At 41.6% G+C, this 22,679-nt stretch overlaps 1 protein-coding gene across 1 annotated transcript in view; it reads left to right on the plus strand.

Annotated features, from left to right (window-relative positions):
* The window catches only part of IQCH (IQ motif containing H), a 229,438-nt gene that overhangs the window by 140,779 nt on the left and 65,980 nt on the right, over positions 1–22,679 (plus strand). The window contains 2 exon segments of the mRNA XM_069597379.1: positions 1,267–1,539; positions 6,371–6,562. Of these exon segments, the coding sequence (XP_069453480.1) occupies positions 1,267–1,539; positions 6,371–6,562 (465 nt within the window).

Genomic DNA, 22,679 nt, shown 5'->3' on the forward strand with positions numbered 1-22,679 from the left:
CCCATGGATGGAGGAGCCTGGTGGGCTAAGTTCACGGGGTCACAAAGAGTCGGACATGACTCAGTGACTTCATTTGGGTTCTCATATTCCATCCCTAGGCTATGCTCATCCTCACCTGATAAAATCCTACCCATCCTTCAAAATTTACCTTAACCCCAACCTCTTTTATAACAATAATATTAGCAGATAACAGTAATAATATAACATCTGCTAATAAGTGCTTATTATATCCAAGCACTGTTATAAGTGCTTTACATGCATTATCTCATTTAATACTCACAGCATCCCTATGAGATGGGTACTATTATTATACTCATTTTACAGATGAGAAAACTGAGGCCCAACTGAGATAAGTGATTTGCCTTTTCAGCTCTTCCCACTAGCATGTGGCTTCTGCCTCCCTCCTCTATGCCTCCAAGGCCCTCTGTAGTTCCTTATGGCCCTTCTCTGCCTTGTATTAATTATGCATTAACTGTACTCATCTGTGTTCCCACTCCTTGAGCACAGAGACATGCTTGTATTAGTTTTGGTTTGTGCTGACCATCTGGCTCCATCCTCTGCCCCTGTTAGACATGCCAGAATTATTTATTTAATTGAAGGAGACAGTCACATGTATTGCTGAGCTGGCTGTAAGTAGTCAAAACTAAAAAGAGTTTTCCATTGAAAGAGGAATTTGAGTGTTGGGGAAATTCTCAAATATTTTCCATTCATGAGTCCTCTCTGGCCAAGAACCATGATAATCATCATAAAAATATGTACTCTTGGAATGGAATTTGTGGTAGAACTTTGGGAAGAGGGTATCAAGTCAAGTACCTTTTCCTACTGAATCATTTAAAGGGTTGCCAGATTAGGAGCTCTGAATACTGAAGAATATTAGGAGGCTCTTTTCTTCATTTTTTTGTATTGATTTTCCAGACGCTTTAGTGTTAAACCATGCCAGAAGTGTTGCAGAGATGAATCACTATTATCCAAAGGCCGCCAGCTTCTTTTCCTTCTGACAGAAGGATAATTCCACGTGGATCAAATAAATACAGATGTGTAGTAATTAGTTCTATTCCCAGTGAGCCTATTTCCAACACACTAAAGATGTGAGCGATTATGGAGCCTCGCCCCAACAGCTTTTATCATTTTAAACTGCTAAACAACAGGATAGGTCACAACCCAGCTTGCTATTAATAATGCATTTATTGTGTGCAACATTATAGATTAGGTGTATGGACTAGAAAAAGAACACCTTTTAACAAGAATATTATGATCTCCCCCCAGAAGCAGCATATGTGCCTGGCTACTCACCTGATGTACAGTCCCAAGGCAATCAAAAGAATAAAAAATCTCATCCAAGGGAAAGAAGCCTACATTGTCAGCGGGCTCCTCCACAGAGATGATCTGGCTGTGGCAGATATGTTAAACATACCCATCCTAGGCCCAGAGCCTGAACTAGCTCATTTCTATAGCACCAAGTCTGGAAGCAAACGGGTCTTTGAGAATGCAAATGTGCCAGTCCCTCCTGGAATATATAGCATCTACAGTCACCAGCAGGTAAGCAGGGTGGACAAGTGAGGCTCTGTTTAAATATTTCACATTCTCTTGACCTTGTAGGAACTTTTTAGGCCTTCTGGAGTCAGCCCTATCCAATGAAGAATGTTATGGAACACTTGAGTTGATTTGATGGGATCTGCTTTAGCCTTCAGGCTTTCCTGGTGGTTCAGTGGTAAAGAATCCACTTGTCAGTGCAGGAGACACAAGAGGCGCAGGTTCAATCCCTGTGTCGGGAAGATTCCCTGAAGTAGGAAATGGAAATAGCAACCTACTTTAGTATTCTTGCCTGGAAAATCCCATGGACAGAGGAGCCTGGTGGGTTACAGTTCATGAAGTTGCAAAAGTATTGGACATGACTGAGCACAACACACTTTAGTCCTTTGGTGTTTCAAAGTATCTTCCTATGGGCCTTACAGAAATTGTCATTCTGAAAGTATTTATTCATTTGGATTAAGGAACTGAAGGCTTTACTCATGTATTCATCTGCTATCAATATTTATTGCCTTAATATGGATTAGTTCATCATCATATTAGTTAGCTAGTCATTTTAGTAGGACCCTAAGAAATGTGAGAGTCAGTTTGGGCTAAAAGGAGCAGGTTTGGAGAGCTCTAGGGAGTCATATTGCAAAGGGGATGTGGCAGACTACGGATATCCATGGCTCTACAAAAAAAAAAAAAAAAAAACCCAAATCCTGGCTGTTCAGTAAGTGGCCATAAAGAAAGGGGGAACACCCCAGAAAGGGGAAGTGAAATGGCTCCAGGAGGAAAACTCTCTGCTTCTGAATTTGCCCTGGTCTAAGTCTATGGCTGTGCATTCTTCCAAAAGATAGTTAGGGCCCTGATATCTGAAGAACCATAATAGTCACTACAAAATTACCCACTAGAGAACTAGAAATTAGCCACTCTAAGTTTGCTCTGGCAGGAGTTCTCACAATTAACTGCTATCTTTTTTTACAATAAAGAAACTAAAAGACAAATAGTTGTTAACATTTCCTAACCTCTGTTTCATTCCATCTCTTAACCATTCCTCTGAGCCAATCACAAGTGATTTGGGGCACCTACTTCTGGGGAAACTAAAAGACAAAATGAGGGTGCTTGTGAGGGACAATATTTAGGGGTAATGCTACTTCTCTTAGCTGCCTGATCCTGATGCTCTGCACCTCTTAGCTGCTGAGCCCCCGAACCAAGTCTTTCAACACATCATGCTTTTCAGAGACTAACTGGCAATTATTAAATTGCCCCCAGATTGTTTCAATCTTACTAGATAGAGTGTTCATGGGCAATAATACATGGACTCATGAAGGAAGTTTCTTTTAAAGAGGGCAGTCTAGAAAAGGCACAGGCTATCTTAATAGGATTAGAAGAGAGAGGCTTCCCCTGACCTCATGTGTCCCTTCCGTTATCATTAACCTCCACTGGAATTTGAAGGTAACAGAGTGGATTGCTTAACTCTGCTTCCCTGTAGAATACTAGGCTCATAGACATATTACAAGTGAAATGCATTTTTAAGTGATACAATTTCATACGTGTGTGTTACATTAAACAGTCCTCAAAACCTTAGAATGTATGTGCACTATTTATATTGAGTGAGTCTTGCTTTTGTCCCCATTGATGCTATGAAGTATTTTAGAACTTTATATGTTAATTGTGGTAAAAGATACAGGAATCTTTAATGCAGTAAAGCTTCACTCTAATGCTGATATTCAGAAGTAGGATAAAAACCTCTCCTCAAAGATAAATTGGATTTAAAGGGTGTCATTTCACCTATGGTGTGTGCAAATTGTATCACAATAAACTAAGTCATAACTGAGGTCTGTACTACTTATTTCGAAACCACATGTCTGAGGTCAAGAATTGAAACACTCCATTGAGATTTTTCCAGATAATGCCTATTCTACCTAATCTATCTGAACATGTCAGCATTTTGAATTTGCAGATGGTAATGAATCAGTAACATTGACTTTTTACCGATGTGCTTCATAAACTTAAAGCTGGTGAAAGAAAGCTGTGATTATTTTAATTTAGGTTAATAAATATTCCTAGCTATCAGTTGGATTTTAGCAGTAGACATTTTTCTCTTTCTGCCCTACACCAGTATAAAATGTATGGCAATTAAAAAATATATTACATCTTTTGAATAGATAGACTCAAATAGAAAATGATAAATGTTTGGCAATAACATAAAGTCATTTACTTTATGATTAAGTAATTTATTTTATTTTTTAAGTCCAGCTTGAGCACAGTGGGCATTTCCTGTTTTGATCCATAAAGTAACCAGGCAACTTCTCTTTCTGGCATGTGCTCCATATGAAATATTGACAGCTTTGGTTAAATAATCAAAAATGGCAATGCTATTTTAAAGCACTGTTCAATTTTCACTTAAAGATAGCACATAATTCTTTCCAGTGGTATAGTCTTTACAATACTATTGATCCTTTTCATTACTGTAGGGAATCCATCAACAGATACCCATTTATAGGATTCTCAGAAGCAACAAATAATAGGATTTGGAAGAAGCAGATAATAATTCTGTTAGTAGCTGAAACTTCCAAATATGCAATATATCCAAACATACAATGAAAAGGACTGTGCCGGAATATCTTTCCTTATACTGGCAAGAGAATCTTATTGGACATTAACAGGCCAAGAACTATTTCTTCTTGTGCAGCATATGACCATAATGGAATCTGTCTTCTGAACACAACATTAGAGAAAGAAGGGATGTAACTTTGAAAGACACATTTTTAAAAGCCTTCCTAGGCTATGCTCATAGCCATATGGTGTGTAGACCAGAGTACTTGTCATTTAAACACCCACATTATCCCTAGACACTACTTGATAATTAGGGAGCTGAGACAATTTCATTTTCACCCTAATTGAATACCCTATGGTTGCATGGGGCTTCCAGGGGTCCCAAGTATGTCTGTGTTAGTATCACTTCAACACTGCTGTACACTGTAGCATCTCCAGGACGATTGGCTGGAAAGACCCAGCTCAAAAGAACAGATTGTGCCTTTAATCAAAATAATTTTAATCTTCCAGTTCCAGATTTCAACAGATTTTTTTCCAGAATTATGAGTCCTCTCACATTCTGTAGTTTAAAAAAATCCATTTGGTGAACAAAACTCACCAAAAAGAGAAGAGAACAGTGTTGCAGAAGCCTCCTTAAGCACAGACCATGGCCAAGAATAGCATGGGGTAGGCTCAGGAGAGGGAACACTTAATATTGTTTCTTTCAATATAGATTAGAAAGTCTGATAAGAAGATCAAACAAAAAAATCACTTTGTGGTCTAATGAGTTATTTTTCACCAAGGCTCTACTAGAACAGTATTACCTATAATTAAGTAATCTTGCTATAGACTTTTTCTGATTCAAACTTATCCAAATGGCTTATTGACTGTAAAGGAAGTTGCTTCTCTTGCTCCTGACTTCCTTCTCCACCTCACCCTTCTCTGCCTCTCTGTAGCTTGAGATGGATAGCATAGTGGAGAAGAAATGGGCTTAGGTATTGGACTCAGAGCAGCCTGGGTGGAGTCCCTGTTCTGGGACTCAGTCTTGTGTGATCGTGGGCAAGTTATTTAAATTACCTGAGTCTCAGTTATTTATACATAAAATAGAATTAATAATGGTGCCTATTTCATAGGTTTTTGTGAGTATTCAATGAGAAGATTTGTGTAAAGAGCCATGCCAAAGGCCTAAAGCCTACTGAGAGTTCAGTGATGTTAACTATTATAGTTATTATTATTATTATTATTATTATTATTGTGATATTCAAGCTTGCATGTCTACCCCTGAAACGTTCACGTGACTGAGCCCAGTTCTTGAGAAAAGTTTCAGATAAGATGTAGGAGAGGTGTGTATTCCAATAAAGTTGCTTTCACGAGTTTTTTTAACCTCCTTTATCTGTCTTGTTCATATAATACATATAACACACTTGGTCAATTGACTGGCCAAACAAATGTATTTCATGTATACTAATGAGAAAAAAATTAAATATTTTATAGATTATAACACTTTAAAGCTCAGCAAAGCTCCAAACAGTTTAAGTTTTCAAGACTATAACTTTTTATAGTCTTGAAACTATAAAAGAATCATTTGAAGAATCAATAAGTAAACACATTTTTCTCCGAAAAAGGAAGAGAACAATATTAAGATTCAATTACAGATATTCAGATTTTTTCTTTTGCCTTCAAAAGTCAGCATGTGATAATTTCATAATTTCTCATAAATAAGATTATACTTTTAAACATGTCTTTGGTCCCTTTGGTTGGTGATTTCTTTATACCATATTCATGTATGGGGGTCAATCAAAAAGTTCATTTGCATTTTTGCATAACAGCTTATGCTGCTATTGCTGCTAAGTCACTTCAGTCGTGTCCGACTCTGTGCGATCCCAGAGATGGCAGCCCACCAGGCTCCCCTATCCCTGGGATTCTCCAGGCAAGACTGGAGTGGGTTGCCATTTCCTTCTCCAATGCATGAAAGTGGAAAGTGAAAGTGAAGCCGCTCAGTCATGTCCGACTCTTCGTGACCCCACAGACTGCAGCCTACCAGGCACCTCCATCCATGGGATTTTCCAGGCAAGAGTACTGGAGTGGGGTGCCATTGCCTTCTCCAAACAGCTTATGGAAAAACCCTTAATGAACTTTTTGGCCAACCCAACATATACACACACAAACACATATCACTTAAAACTTCTAATCTGTGTTAGTAACTAGAAGATAACCAAAGGAACAGTTTGAAATAAAGACGTGAGAAGTGCTACAGCTAAGTTAACACGATAAGAAGGAATCCAGGAAATTAACTGTTGCTGTATCTTTGGCCCCACAGATAATAGAACAGGTGAGTCAGCTGGTCATCGATCACCTGGAAATCCAACGCTGGCTCTTTAAAGCGGACTATGAGTTTGGAGGAAATGGGACTGCGTTTTGTGACATTCCCTCCCACCTAAAGTGCTACAGCTGGGTCCTAAAGGAGAGTCAGAGATACAGTCGTGAAGACTGGAGAAAGAAATGGGCACAAGTGAGTATTCAGTGGTAACATAAACCCAAAGTGTCTGTGAACAGATAGGAGATAAAGCAAAAGGCTTAGCTAGGAGATAAGGCACTTTCTTGTAGACTCAGCTGAGTTACCTATCAGCAGTTGAGACCTTAGGCAATTTTTTACTTTCCTGGGCCTTAGTTTTTCTGTACAAAGTGAATGAGGTTGATCAGGTTATCTTAAATGTTTCTTCTTAGATCCCTAAAAAATCCTCAAATTGATTATGATAATAATTAGGAAGTAGTGTTTTTTATGATAGCCAAATAACATTTCAAATCTAATCATTTGCTCTAAGTCATTCTAGATCATATGCTTCTACCAACTGTTGTTATTAAGCTAGTTGTATTTTATTGTGAGAGGGAAATTCTATTAGTGAATGCTTGTCACCTGGAAGCTAATGTTTAATAGCTTTCTGTCAGCAGTCATACGTTTTTGAAGACAATTCAAGGAAATTTATGTAACTGCTGGTCCCTGTGAGATGTTGAGAAAATAATACATTCCAGCAAGAAAATCTCCAGGCAAGAACAGAATAATAGGTAAAAACTCTTAATACATGAGTGATGTATATGGATTTTTCCACGTATATTGGTGGGAGGATGAATTGTACAACTTCTTAGTCTGTTTCAAAGTTGCTTAATAATTAGTTTTATATGGCTTCATATATGAATTAAACCCACCATTCTGAAAACGGCATCATTTTGCATTCAGAGACCTCGTCTCACTGACTTCACTTAATCTCAAATCTCTGTTTTTCACTACTGATGAAAGTATAACTGATGAGGAAAATTCAGACACAAATTTTCCATGAACTGATTCCTTTTTCCCTGCCAAATTCTGTAGTGGTGGCTGTGCAGTGATTTGCACCTGCTTTGAGCATCCCACTACAGAAGCAGATGAATCAAGATACCAGTGATAGAAAGGGAGCAGCACACAGAGAGAACCACATTATTCTTGTGAAAATGAGATGATGAATAAGTCTAGAAAACAGTCAGACGAGAGAGTTCCCTTTGATAAATGTTAGTTCTCCTCATGATCTATTTAGGGCTTTTCTTCCTCCTCCATCAGTGAATGGACTTAATGAAGTACCTGTCATGGCCAGCTTTTTACATATTATTTAAAGGATACCAAAGTGAATTACTCTCCTAAGAAAAAAATAAAACAAGGAACGGAAAATGTATTTAATTTTGAGGCCCAGAGGCCCATAGAGGTTGCTCTTGTGTTCTCCTTGGACTGGATTTTATTTCATCTTGTATTTAAAAAGTTTTTTAAGCAAAACTGTTGAGATTAAACCATGAAAAGTATGACTTTTTTAATCTAAAAAATTGAAATGTTTGCGTGCTTGTGTGCTAAGTCGCTTCAGTCATGTCCGACTCTTAGCGACCCCATGGACTGTAGCCCCCCAGGCTCCTCTGTCCGTGGAATTCTCCAGGTAAGAACACTGGAGTAGGTTGCCATGCCCTCCTCCAGAGGATCTTCCTGACCCAGGGATCAAACCCAAGTCTCTTTCCTCTCCTGCATTGGGAGGCAGGTTCTTTACCACTAGCACTACCTGGGAAGCCCCAGTGTTAATGTGCAAAGTATTTGCTTGCCTCAGTATTTCAAATCAATAATTTTTATAGAATTCTCCTGATACTATACTATGATAAATTTGAGATGTTTTTATTAAGTTTTAAAAATATTTAATATATTGACATATAGCTGAATTGCATTTAGAAATCTGAATATATATTATTTCATTTCAAATATTTTAAACTATACCATTTTAAATTGCCACCAATTACATTTGGCATTATTGTTAATGTTGTCAAATGTGGCACTTATGAATAATTAATGATCTGTCTAAATTTTTTTTAACTTAACAAGGGAAAACAATTATTATGAAATCTTTCCACGTTCTGAGACCTGTGCTTGACCATGATGTTGTTAGAAGCCAAAAATAAAAAAATAAAGTACTTCTGAAGAGCTTTTTTTTGTTGTTAGGAGACTATTGACATTCTTTTGCCTTCAAAGTGAAATCGCATTCAGAGTGGCAGTGAACTGCAATCTCCACTGAGTGTAGCTATTGAGAATTTAGGATTAGAACTATCCTTTGTTCCAGAAGACCATCATAATGGTGCACGTTTAGACATCAAAGCATTACTTTATGAGCACAGGCATGTTTTAATGTCCTATTACAGTTTGCAGACCTGTTTCTTTTGATAATGAAGATGTTGTGTCATCAAGCCTAGCCTGGCACATGGAAAACATATGCTGGCAGGTTATTAAAAATTTCAGCTTCTTGATGAAAGACTATCCTGCAGGCTAAGAGTCCAGAGAAAGACTCCATTCTGGGAGAATTATTAGAAATGAGAATATGACTGTAGGCACTAAATTATGTTAATACTCACAAATAGCATCATTTGCATAGCAGTTTATGACACGACACCATGATTTTTCTCATTGGTATGTTGTAGGCAACAGATTAAAAACAGTGCTGTTTATAGGGGTTTGAACTATTTTGAGATTCTCTTGCGTCTTGTGCAGATATTGGTTTTAGATGTAGTCATGATTCAGTGTGGACTCCAGGATCTGTAAGGGTCATCTTTTTTTCACCTATCTAATTGAGAACCAGAGTTATTTGGTTGCAGTTGACTTGAAACAAAGTCATGGAATCAACAAATGATAAAACACTGAAGTCACATTTTAAAAATCAGTGTTGACATGTAAGTGATTTTAGGAAAAGCAGGATGTTACGTAATAGCCACAATAAAAAGAGCACAACTCTCAGTTGTTCCATCCTGTCTTGGTACAAACCTTACTCTCTTCATCCTGAAAGTGAAAGTGTTAGTCACTAGGTCATGTCCGACTGCAATCCCACAGACTGTAGTTCACCAGGCTCCTGTGTCCATGGGATTTTCCAGGCAAGAATACTGGAGCAGGTTGCCATTCCCTTCTCCAGAGGATCTTCCCGACCCAGGGATCGAACTGGGTCTCCTGCATTGCAGGCAGATTGTTTACCATCTGTGCCTATCCTGCCAGCTAACATAATCTACTTCCCCCAACAGGTTCCAACAAACTCACTTAAATACTCAATGCCTATTAAGTTTCAGTGAATCTACACATGTGTGCATGCTCCAAAGTTGCCACTCCAGAGACGAGAGAATTTATTTTCATTTAGTAGGAATAAAGGCTTAAGCAAAGACACCCCTGTAGGGGAAAAAACCTTCCTAGACACTCTCACCTAAGACAGTGCAGGGAGACAGTTGTTGTGGTACTAGCCCTTGTGCCGTTCCCTTTCTGTTTATAAAGGCAAACTTCGCTCCCTCACTCCTGGAAAACTGGCTTGTTAGTAGTGACACCTGGTGACACTGCATTAGAAAAGTAGCTGCCAGAATGCTGGCCTAGACATGAGATTTTGTAGACCCCCACGAATGGGCTTCCCTGGTAATTCAGCTGGTAAAGAATCCACCTGCAATGTAGGAGACCCCGGTTCGATCCCTGGGTCAGGAAGATCCCCTGGAGAAGGGATAGGCTACCCACTCTAGTATTCTTGGGTTTTTCTGGTGGCTCAGACAGTAAAGAAATCACTCGCAATGTAGGAGACCTGGGTTTGATTCCTGGGTTGGGAAGATCCTCTTGAAGAGGGCATGACAACCCACTCCAGTATTCTTGCCTGGAGAATCCCCATGGACAGAGGAGCCTGGCAGGCTACAGTCCATGAGGTCACAAAAAGTCAGACACAACTAGCAACTAAGCACACAGACCCATGAGTGGGCTTTCCAGGTGGAACTAGTGATAAAGAACCCACCTCCCAATGCAGGATAGGCGAGAGATGCAGGTTTGATCCCTGGTTCAGGAAGATCCCCTAGAGGAGGGCATGGCAACCCTCTCTAGTATTCTTGCCTGGGAAATCCATGGACAGAGGAGCCTGGAGGGCTACAGTCCATGGGGTCGCAAATAGCTGGACACAGCTGAAGCTAGTTAGCATGCATGCACACAGACCCAGGAATACACTACACACAGGCACACAGACTAGGCATGAATACACAAGGAAATGTTTTGACATTTCCTTGTATCATTGCATATTTGAATCTGCAGATGTGGAACCCACATACCAAGGGTGAGCAATGCCATTTTATATTTGGGACTTGAGGATTCTTGGATTTTGTTATCCATGGGAGTCCTACCATCAATCCTCCTTGATGGCAAGGGACAACTGGGTGCCAGGCATTTCAGCACTTTACTTGAATTGACTCATTCTGTCTCAGAAAACCTCTGAAGTTTTTACTCGTTTACTTCCACACCACTTTGAGAAGGAAGGTATTGTTATTCTGTTTACAGATGGAGAAATAGATTCCTTGGAAGTGAAATGATTGCCCAAGTTCACATAGCTAGTCAATGATCCGCATCTAGCTTGGAAACCACATCCACTCCTCCTGGTCCCCTGCCCTGGCCACACTGAGTTGAATCCACTTAGAAAAGACCCGCTATTTGAAAGCCCTGAAATAGTCTTCTCCCTCTGGTCCCTGCCTTTGTGGCCTGCTGCCCTTGTGGCAGGTTGTCTGCTTTCTACAGAGACTTGTGGGCAACACAAAGGTCCCATAGCTATTGCTCTCAAATGCCTTCCCTTTCCTGACTGACAGGGCAGCTGCTGTCTGTTGCTAGTCGGCTGGGAGGAAAGAGAGCCATTAGTACACACGCCTCAGAGTTTTGAGGAAGAAGCCCTGTCAGAGAGTCTCTAGGGTTCAGCTTTGCAACACAGCTGCCTCACTTACCTACTTATGTGAGTGGGTGAGGATAGTGAGTTTGAGATGCCACCTTTTGATCATTCATGGGGGTGACAAATTTTTCTAGATCATTTTAGTGAACCTGTAAATTCTCAGAAAACTTAGAGTAAGCAGCCTTTCTTCACAATCAGACATGGCATTAAAAATATCGTGAGTATTTAAAGCCCAGCTTTTTGTTTTGTTTTGTTTTGGACCATGGAAAGATTATTTTATTCCATGAAAACATTCTCAACAGAGAACACTGTCTTAAACAAAGCATTTACATTAAGAAATCAACATGTGCACAGAAAGAGTAAAAATTACTGAAAAATTAAAGATTTCTTTTGGACAATTCACATGTTCAAAAAACCCTGCTTTTTGGATAAGCAACCAAATATTTTTTTATATATTTCTTTATATCTCCTGTTCCAGATTGATGTGGTAAATTTCTTTTTAAGCAGAAAAAGGTTTGGAATAGACCAGTCTGAATAGTTGAACATTCAGGATAAGTAGGAAGTGGTCTGGCTTCATGGGTTCCATGGACTAGGCAAATGGAGGTTACCGGGGCAAGGGGGAACCATGGGCAAATCACTTCAGCTGTCCAAGCCTCTATCTCTTCAAGTGTAAAGAGAAATAATATTAGCACCTGTCTCCTGGAGGAGGTAGTAAGAATTAAAGGAGATGACCCTTGTGAATTGGCTGCCAATGTATCAATATTTAGCACATAAGACCTCAAAAAATGCTATGTGTTATTAACATTACCATAAAATTGCATCAGAATTAAATTGTAGGTAGTATTGAACAAGTACATACAACTTAATCTTTTTCTGGTGATTCAGAAGGTCCTATAGCACCTTTTAGGCTTCTAGAATATTGTTCTAAGCATCAGTTATCATATAGGATTGTGACTGTTGAAGATACAAGATTGTGGACCAAAGCGTGCCTAACCCAATGGTTCACCCAGATAATGCCTTTAAAAGAATAAGCCTTGCTAGCAGCCTGGTTTCTTATAATTTGAAAACAGAAAATAATTCCAGTTACTTTTGCATCCTACATGTTGAATAAACAGGCATTGACCTGATAAACTAGAGATTTTCCTGACCACAAGATTGAGACCCATTTGCTTCATTTTTCTGGTTCCAGTTGGTATCTTTTCTAATTAGTGTAGCAGCACGTCACCGCAATCATTGGAAAGTCTTAATCATTTACATATTTTTCCTTATCTCTGAAAATGACTTAGAATGTTTTCTTCCAGTTCAGTGGTTATTTTCATGAAGCTGCCAGGGTTGGGTTGGAGGTGCTTCTCAGTGCCTGAGGAAGATGACAGGAGAAGGAAAATTGCCTCCCCAAGTTAAACGAAAGCTGGGTCCCCCTTCTGAGGACCTATAATAATCAGCTATACAAGCTGTTGGTTTGTGTGTCCTATTGATTTAATATGCTTCTAATCAGTACATAAAGCTATGGGCCTGCAGTGTTAATTTTTCATATGCTTACAAAGTACCCTTTGATTTTCTGTCACACGTTAATTACAGCATTTTGCCATTAAATAGGAAGCTTTGTGTAAACTAATTACAAGGTAATCATTGTCTACTGCAAGCGTGCTGTTTGTACCTTTTATTTTATTCTAAAAATGCACAGATCTCACAGTCTGGAAACGCTCTACCTTCCAGCCATTAGCTCTCACTAATTCATAGCATTATTGTGGTGAGAGTGTAGGAGTTGTAATTGTTGTGGTATCAGAGCTGTTAATTACCGGAGTAAACAGTTGAAATGGTGCCAAGGTCTATTGTACAAGGCAGAGAAAAGGAGGTTTAAATGTTACTCCCACCATCTGGGGACTAGGGGAGAGGCAAATGCTTGAGAACAGCAGTGAGGCGCTATCGCCGCCTCAGCTCCAGGGTTGGCGGCCATATGGATCCAGAATATTTTGAATCAATTGAATTTAACTGCCAGTTTTTCGCAATAACGGCGTGAAAGGAAGGAATAAAGCAAAAGATGAGAGGAACAAGAATTGGTTAGTGTTTTCACACACAGGAAGTCCCCGTTGGAGTTCTTTTGGAAATATCTGCTTTTCCAAAAGCCACAGAGCAGGCACGGGTATTTGGAACAGAGTCAGAGTGGGCTGACTCTCCTCTGCCGGCCACCGCGCCATTTGCTTCTGGTCGTCTGTCCTCCGTGCCCCTCGGCGAGAGGGGAACGGCCTTGAGAAGACCCGGACTTCTGTGTGATTGTGCCAGAGTAAACAAATCCTCATTTTGGGAATTCAGTGCTTTGTTACCCTGGTGTTTTCATAAACATGGTCTGTAGAAAAAAATGATAAATAGATAATGCTGTCCCATCTGCCTCAACTGTATACCTCTGTACCTGTGGAAATATCAAGGAAGGTGCAGAACCTGATTAAGGAAAGCAGATGCTTGCCCCTCCCCTTGGTATAAAATTAAAATATAAATTTTCCTGTAAGCCTCTCACTTCATTTGACAAATTCACCCCTTTCCCTCACTACTTGAATGGAAAATCAAGTCCAATGGGCACACGTGTTTTCTTTTGTTTTTAATTTTCAACTAAAGAGCTTTTTCAGCATATGCAGTTTTCTCAATCAGTGATATTTCTCTGATTGGAAAGAAACCTATTAGCCATAAAATAAGTATGGTGGCCACTTCGACTTATAGTTGATTTTTAAACTGTGTGGTTTCTGTTTTAAAATATTGCATAATCTTTAAAACAGTCATATTTTTACTTGGCGTCACTATTATTTAATATAATTGCCTTTAAACCCATTTTCCAACATTAAAAATACCTTTTAAAAATCTGCCACTTGCTGCTATAACTACTTTTTAATATCATTCCCCAAACATGAACGGATTCTTCTTTTTTTAAACCACCCTGGATTATTTATTTTTAATTGTTCCTTTAGCAGATGTTGAAGTAATTCAGGGTATAGTGTAAACAACTCCTTTAAAGAGAAAGATCACAAACCATCACATTTACCATGAGCCAAGGGCCGTGTCTGTCGGGCTTTTATGGGCGGCTTTAGCCCACAGGAAAAATGTTTCCTGCTTTTGTTTATGTGCAAAGTTCAATTAAGAATTTCAAGAAATGCTTAATCTTTATCTACTGAAACCCCCAGCATGCAGCGAGACAGGGTGAGCCTAGAAAGAAAATCAGGGCCCCCTGTGGAGAGGGGGAAAAAGAAACAGCCATTGAGGAGCTGAAAAGTTGAAAGGGAATGAAGCTCTCCAGTGTTTCTGGTCGGGGCAAAGCAGTTGTGCTGAGTTTTGGAATGCAGAAGAAACATATGTGCCTCAGTTGAACAAAGCGCTTCTCGAGTCAAATCAACTGCTAGGCCTGCGTGTTGGTGCAAGGTGGAGGCCTGGATAATGAGGGACAGACTCCTCGAGAAGCAGCGAGTGGATAATGCTACGTAAGTATGGAATTATATACCGCACTTTCACCATTCTGTTTAATGAGAGCCGCCACCACCGCGAATCACTTGCCACACAGTCGAAATGGGCCATTAGCTATCAAGGGAAAATTGTCTTTGCCGCTTTCAGCAGATGGAGCAAATATTTTACAAAGCAATTTTACATACCAAAAACATTTGTGTGCCTTGGTAATGCTGGCTGTTTTACATTATGTTACCTTCTACAGCAGCATAATTTTCCATCTCATCGAAGGCAAAGTTGGCATTTTTGATTTTTAAACTCTCAATTAACAATTAAACATGGAGTATTAAGGCAGTCCTTAAACTTTAAGTAGGTGTGGGAAGTAGTTTATGACTTGCTGAAGACATTTTCATTTTTTCTTTATCTTCTCAGCATATTTTTACACTCTAAAGAGGGACGATTGCTAATGATCTTAAGGGAAAGGGATGAGTGGAAACTTCATTACTGATTGCCAAATGAGTAACTAATGCAGGGAGTGATCAGAGCATTTGTTGGCTTATGTGTCCAGCATGGATTGTGGGCACATGGTTTGGTCCACCCATTCGTATCAGTTTAAAATGTTTAATATTCAATAACAGAAAACCCAACTCAAAGTGACTTTAACAATAAAGAGAATTTTTTAAAGTAAAAATAAAAAATAAAGAGACTTTATTATCTCAGCTAAATGAAAATCCAGAGATTGTCTCTGACATCAGAGAAGGCTTAGTCCAGGTTTCCCTGATGGTTCAGATGGTAAAGAATCAGGAGGAAAGGATTAATCCAGTGGCACAGAATCAACAAGGACCCAGTTACTTTCCATCCCTCCCCAATACTGTGCAGAATATCTGCTCCATCCTTAGGCTGGTGGTCCCCAGGGTTGCTGGGGGGCTGCCAGTGGCTCCTGAAGCTTGTCTTTGGTCAAGGTAGTAGGAAGAGAGAAAATCTCAACAGGCAGCATTCTCAGAAAAGCATAAAGGCTTCTTTCTCAGAAGGCCCCAGCAAGTGCTTCCTAACACTTGAATGGCCTGACTGGGTCATTTGCCCCTCCTGAACCGATCACTGTGGCCAGGGTATGGCTTTGCTAACCAGGGGCCCCTCCTTGGAGCTGAGTGTGAGGTTACTCTCAATTCTTACATAGCTAAGAATGGAGTAGGGACAGTTCCTGAAAGGAAGTTGAGGATATCATTACCTGGAACAAGAAGACAAAGATGCTGGGCAGCCAACAGCAGATGTAATTTCTGTCATTTTTCATAAATTTGACAGCACAGACTTAGCATCACATGTGGATGATCTAATCTGACCCAGATGGACTGTCACTGCCCGCCCATGGCAGTCACAGACACAGAGCTCGTTGCACTATGGCATACTGGTAGCAACTAGATTGGAACCCCAGTTTGCTACTTCACGGCTGTGATATGAAATGGAGATGATAATGACTACTTTAGAGAGTGGCTTTGAGATAATAAATATAAAAACCTCTGGCACAGACCTGTCACATGGTAAGCTTTCAATAAGAGAGAGCTATTGTTTTACCTAAAAAATAGCTGTCATCGGGACTCCGCTGGTGGTCCAGTGGTTAGAATCTGCCAGCCAGTGCATAGGGCACAGATTTGACCCCTGGTCCAGGAAGATCCCACATGCCAAGGAGCAACCAAGCTTGTGTACCACAACCACTAAGCCCGCACTCTAGAGTCCATGAACTGCAGCTTACCAAAGCCCACACGCCCAGAGCCCATGCTCTGTGATGAATGCAGTGTGAAGCCTGTGCAGCACAGCTAGAGAGTAGGCCCCGCTTGCCGCAACTAGAGAACGCCTACACAGCAATGAAGACCGAGAGCAGCCAAAAATATATAACTGTAATTTAAAATACAGTAATAACAACAGTACAAAAAGTGTCCTGTGCAACCAAGTACCCTTCTTAAATTCACATTCAAATTAGGAGTCCTTCCCTTCTCTCCATCTCTGTGCTGCTAGCCTTTTCAAATCCTGAGCACCTTTCATGGAACCCGTACCTTCCCCCTGAAAGAGGGCAGCGGGGGCAATAGAGAATACTCACCCTGGAGCCAGAGGTGGCTGAGAGCTCCTGCGGTCTTGCTGTATGAGTCCAGAAGCCCCATCCCCTCTTCTGTTACATGAGGCACTTGTCTTAGATGGTCCAGATGGCCTCTTTCAATACTGACTTCCCTGCTTAGTTTCAAGTGATTGTCTTGCCCTTTTAGCCCTGTGTCACCTTCCATTCCTCCATCTGGGGATATCAGAAGGCTCTGTAAAAGCAGAATCATCTAGGTAGGCCCCTTGGTTTCTCTTTTGAACAATACCAAGTAATGTCTGATGTGAAAGATTGAAAGTGATTAGCTGACAAGTTATTTTACTTAATTTATCACTGCAGATCTAGCAAAGAGGTTTCTGAAATAAAAGAAGTATTGGTGATTGATATTTAGAGCATTCTGATTTGTATTCTCTTTTCCTCCTTCCTCATCCTCCTAACACACATGCACACACACATATACACTTTTAGAATTTACTTGGGAAAGTTAACTCTCTGGAGCTTGGAGTAGCTTTAGTCATTGAGGGCAATATTAAATTGGATATGCCAGCAGCTTCCCCTGAGATATCCTGAATTTCTTTCAGTCAAATACTACTTCTTTCAAATTTATACTTTCTTGATAGAAAAAAGAGAGAGAGCTGAGAGGCAAGGTCCATGCTTGATAGACAAGAATTTTTAGGAGGCATTGGTCAGACTAAAGAAGGCCCTACAGTTACCGCCAAGGTCATGACTATCGCTGAAGCACTCTGAGGGATAAATATGGATACTGGACAAAGAGTGACAGAGCTGTGCACTGGCACAGGTGTGGCTCAGGTTCCTCCTGGGTGAGAATTGCTCTAGAGCTATTAGCTCCACAAAGGCCGGCAGCTAATATGCATTGCCAGAAGTGCAATTAAAACAGAATGAATGTCTGGAATTGTTTCAAAACCTAAAGGGTGTTTTTCTAATGTTTGTTTATCATCCACGAGGTCTACGCTTTCCTTTTCACAGCCCCAGAGTTGTTAGCTCTGAAAGATCTGTTCCATGTGGTTGATAAACTCTCTGAAACACTAACCAGTAATCTATCGCCTTGATGCGATGCATTGAACTACTCATTTCACAAATATGTTAGAGGGAGAATCTTATGCCCTGATTGCTGGCTTGTAACAGATATTCTACATACTCACACACACGCACACACATACACACACATTGCAAGGGTAAAATGTGGGGGGAACAAGGCGAACTAGCAATGGTTCCCCCAACTCCATTGTTTTCTGGGTTCAGTCTCGTGTTGAAAATCACCCCATAACAGAATCTGCGTTTGAACTGTGGTGTTGGAGAAGACTCTTGAGGGTCCCTTGGACTGCAAGGAGATCAACCCTGGGACTTCTTTGGAAGGAATGATGCTAAAGCTGAAGCTCCAGCACTTTGGACACTTCATGTGAAGAGTTGATTCATTGGAAAAGACTCTGATGCTGGGAGAGATTGGGGGCAGGAGGAGAAGGGGACGACCCAGGATGAGATGGCTGGATGGCATCATGGACTCGATGGACGTGAGTCTGAGTGAACTCCGGGAGATGGTGATGGACAGGGAGGCCTGGCATGCTGCGATTCATGGCGTCACAAAGAGTCGGACACGACTGAGTGACTGAACTGAACTGAACTGAACAGAATCTGATAACTCAGCAAGTGACCTTACATAAGCCTCTTCACTCTAGGGGCCTCAGCTCCCCATTTGAAAAGCACAGGGAATAATCCTGTGCTCGCCCACCTCAGAGTGTTGGTGTCAAGACCAAAGGAGATAATGAATGTGAGCCTGCTGTAACAAGAGAAAGTATTTTATGAACACTGTTCTGAGGATTCACATGAATTTGGGGGTTGTGTAGCATGGTTTTATATGTCTGTGGCTGTGGGAATCCGTGTGTACTTAAGTTTACTCTGAACAGAATAAACCCAAGTAGCTACAGATCTTCCCTCATCAGCATCTCCCCTTAAAGTTGTGATAATTATGTTTGAGCAGAACAGAAACTCTCTCCAAGCCGAGAACTTACATCTGACATCTCTTCAATGGAGCTAAGGCCATTCTTAGTATAATCCTTCTATTTCCTATCAGATGCTTTCAAAATACAGAAATAAATTGAACAGTTAATACCCCCACCCCACTATTCCTCTGAATATCTTTTAGAGAGTTCCTTGTAGCCCCAAGCTGCCTCCATGTCCCTAGCATCCCCTATCGAGTGTTACCCTCCCACGGCCTTCAGCTGTGTGCTTCTCACAATGGGACATGATTTCCACAGCAGACGTTCCTCTAGGAAATTTACCCCTTTGCTGTACACAATACAAACGCTGTGGATCAAGGTGGGATGGCTGGCTTTGGAAGCAGAGGCAGTGCAGGGAGCTGACACCGTGTCCAGATGCCTCGCACAAGCCACAGCCTTACGAGTTAATTATTGGCCCTCACATAGCATGTTGCATCTGAAGTGATACTTTATAAATGTCACCTCATTTATCTTCCCATTGTTCCTCAGAGGCCGGGAATCTCATAACATCCACCCAGGAAGAATTGGTTCTTAAGCAGTCATCCCCACCAGGTGGTTCCTGGGCAGCAAGGTGGGAGCCTGTTGCAAGGTCTCCCATTTTCCCGTATCCTATAACTTCAGCTGTTTGGGGCCAGGCCCCTGTGTTTATTGCAACCACCATACTGGGTATTCCCTGTGCTGAGCACCGGGAGCCTGACCACAAAGCCACTGACCACGCCCCTCAGGAGCCCCCAGAAGCTGGAGAACATGAAGAAAGGACGGCCCCCCTTGATAGTAGAGAAGGCTTCCTGGAGGAGGAGTGACCGGAACTAACTCAGAGAGGGTGTGAAGGAGTTACCCAGAGGAGGGAGTGGAAGAAGGAAGGCAGAGGAAAGAGACTGCGCCAGGGCAGTTTGGGGCAAGGCTAGAAGGCAGAGAGAAGACAGGCTGCTTTAGGAATCAGAGGTCAGGTCACAGAGGGCCTTTGTGTCTGGTACTGAGGAGTTTTGACTCAAGTGGATAGGGATCTAGTTTTGAGACGTAGGCTTCCCTCATAGCTCAGTTGATAAAGAATCCGCCTGCAATGCAGGAGACCCCGGTTCGATTCATGGGTCAGGAAGATCCCCTGGAGAAGGGATAGGCTACCCACTCCAGTATTCTTGGGCTTCACTTGTGGCTCAGCTGGTAAAGAATCCGCCTGCAATGTGGGAGACCTGGGTTGGATCCCTGGGTTGGGAAGATCCCCAGGTTGGGAAGATCCCCGGGAGAAGGGAAAGGCTACCCCCTCCAGTATCCTGTCCTGGAGAATTCCATAGACTGCATAGCCCCATGGGGTCACAAACAGTCAGACACCACTGAGTGACTTTCACTTTCACCTTCGAGACAGGTAGAAAAGCTTTCATCTAGTCCTTCATTGTCTCACCTCCATCTCTAGTCTCCCCCCACCACAACACATAAACACTTTTTTCCTTAGTTAAGTTAGATCTGACATTCTCTAGTTTTTTTCCTTAATTTTTTTATTGTGGTAAAATACCCATAAAATAAAATTTGCCATCTTAACCATTTTTAAGTCTGCAGTTCAATGGTATTAATTACATCCACAATGTTGTGTAACCATCACCAGCACCCAGCTCCAGAACTCTTTTTTTTGTCTTAAAAAACCAAACCTCCATACCCATTAAACACTAACTCCCCACTCCCTGTCCCCCGACAACCACCATCCCACTGACAGTCTCAGTGTTTCAGCTCCTCTAAGTGCCTGCCATTTCTTGCATAAGTGAATGAATAAGTGAATTATTTCTCTTGGGCTGACTTGATGTGATAGCAGAGAGCAGATCACTGGGTAGATGATTCAACACCTTTAATCAGGGAAGGACAAAAAGTAAGTCTCCACTGTCCTGGTAGAGGGTCTGCCCTGCATGGGTTCCTTCCTTTACACTCAGTTTCATAAGCAGAGTGGGAACCCACAGCCATGTTTCATTGTCCCACCTTTGGGGCACTGCATGAATCACAGACAATTGGTATTTTTCGATAGAGGAGAGTAGTTTTAACAGAGACAATTATAAAGTAAGAAGAAAGATGGGTTTGGACGACAATGCTCAAAGAAGGAAACGAGAGGCGGTCCAGGTTGTTGGAACTGCACATTTTGTGTGCTTGTTTATGATTTAAATGCAGGGCCTTGGGGAGACGAGGTTATTAATGTACAGTAAAGGGCAGAGAAAACATCAGTTGTGCATGATACAAAGTGCTTGGCTTTGACAGCAGTTTCCCTCCTGAGGCAGAGGCTCACTGTGTGAGCCGGCTTCCCCAGACCTTCTTAACGTCCCGGACTGTGCAGGAGGCATCCTGAATGAGGGTGAGCAGCGGCACTCTCCCTTCCTCGTGGCACTTTGGTTTTGTATGTCAAGCACTTACTAAACTGACTGATGAGAGTCTCCCACCAGGATTTTCTAGATATTTCAGACATTATTCAGGTTACTGGGACCTGCCCAAAGTGTAGGCTCAGATATTTGTCTTCCATTGTAGATTTTCAGAGGGCACTCAACCCAGAATGAGCCAGATGTTCCAAGGAGCTGAGAGGAGGGGGAAGGACAATCACTTTTTAATGGTGCAGAAATTGAAAATAAATGGCTATACAGATTATTTCTAAGATTCCTTCCCGCCCCAGTCACCAAAGCTGATTCTTTCTGATTCTTCCAAGTAACTGATGACCACTCACAGATTAGAAAGTTCCACAGCAACCCAGAAGCCTGAGTTTTTCTTGTCAGTGTCCCCCATTTTGAATATGAATTCTGCCTATCAGATGTTTGGTACCTAAAGCTGCTCTTCTGACAGAAATGAAATCTGAAGAGGTGGCTTTTTATCTAAAAACTTTTAGTTAGTCTAAGACTTTGCAAAAAAAACAAAAAAATTGTCCTCACAAACCAAGTCTCTTTATGTCAGAAACCCCAGTTTTTTATTCATTAGAGGGTTCCCTACTGTTTTCACCTTGGGGTGGGGGCCAACCTTACCTCACGTCTAGTCAGATGAGGCTGTGACCTACTGCGGAATATCAGGTGATTGAGAACCACACCGCTCCCCACCTCACTCTCCCAACCTGACCTCCCTCCGCACCTCTTTCTCCTGACCCAACCTCTTGAAATCCCACCTCACTCTTCCAACCTGACTTCATGAAATCTCACCTCTACAGCATCAGCTGTGGTTTCAGGCTTTGATCCCACAGTTACATGGAGGTCCCCCAACCAGGGGGAAAGGGCATGACTTAAAGAGATAAAGGTGACTGAGAAAGACTCTGCCAACTCCATGATCTCTCTCAGGGTCAGCTCTGTTACCGTTATAAGATTTAAAAAATTTTCCTTTTGTGTAAAATACTGTTTTCCATTCTATTACTTTCAGGCTGTGTGTGTCTTTAGTTTTGAAGTGAGTCTCTAGGAAGCAGCATATATATGGGTTACTCTTTTAGTGTCTATGGGCTTCCCTGGTGACTCAAATGGTAAAGAATCCTCCTGCAATGTGGGAGAGCTGGGTTTGATCCTTGGGTTGGGAAGGTTCTCTGGAGGAGGGCATGACAACACACTCCAGTATTCTTGCCAAGAGAATCCCCACGGACAGAGGAGCTTGGCAGGCTACAGTCCATGAGGTCACAAAGAGTTGGACATGACTGAGTGAGGTGGGGAGGGAGGTTGCTGCTGCTGCTGCTAAGTCGCTTCAGTCGTGTCTGACTCTGTACTACCCCATAGACGGCAGCTCACCAGGCTCCGCCGTCCCTGGGATTCTCCAGGCAAGAACACTAGAGTGGGTTGCCATTTCCTTCTCCAATGCATGAAAGTGAAAAGTGAAGTCGCTCAGTCATATCTGACTCTTAGCAACCCCATGGACTGCAGC

The sequence above is a fragment of the Ovis canadensis genome, chromosome 7 (genome assembly GCF_042477335.2).
Source record: "Ovis canadensis isolate MfBH-ARS-UI-01 breed Bighorn chromosome 7, ARS-UI_OviCan_v2, whole genome shotgun sequence".
Lineage (NCBI taxonomy): Eukaryota > Metazoa > Chordata > Mammalia > Artiodactyla > Bovidae > Ovis > Ovis canadensis.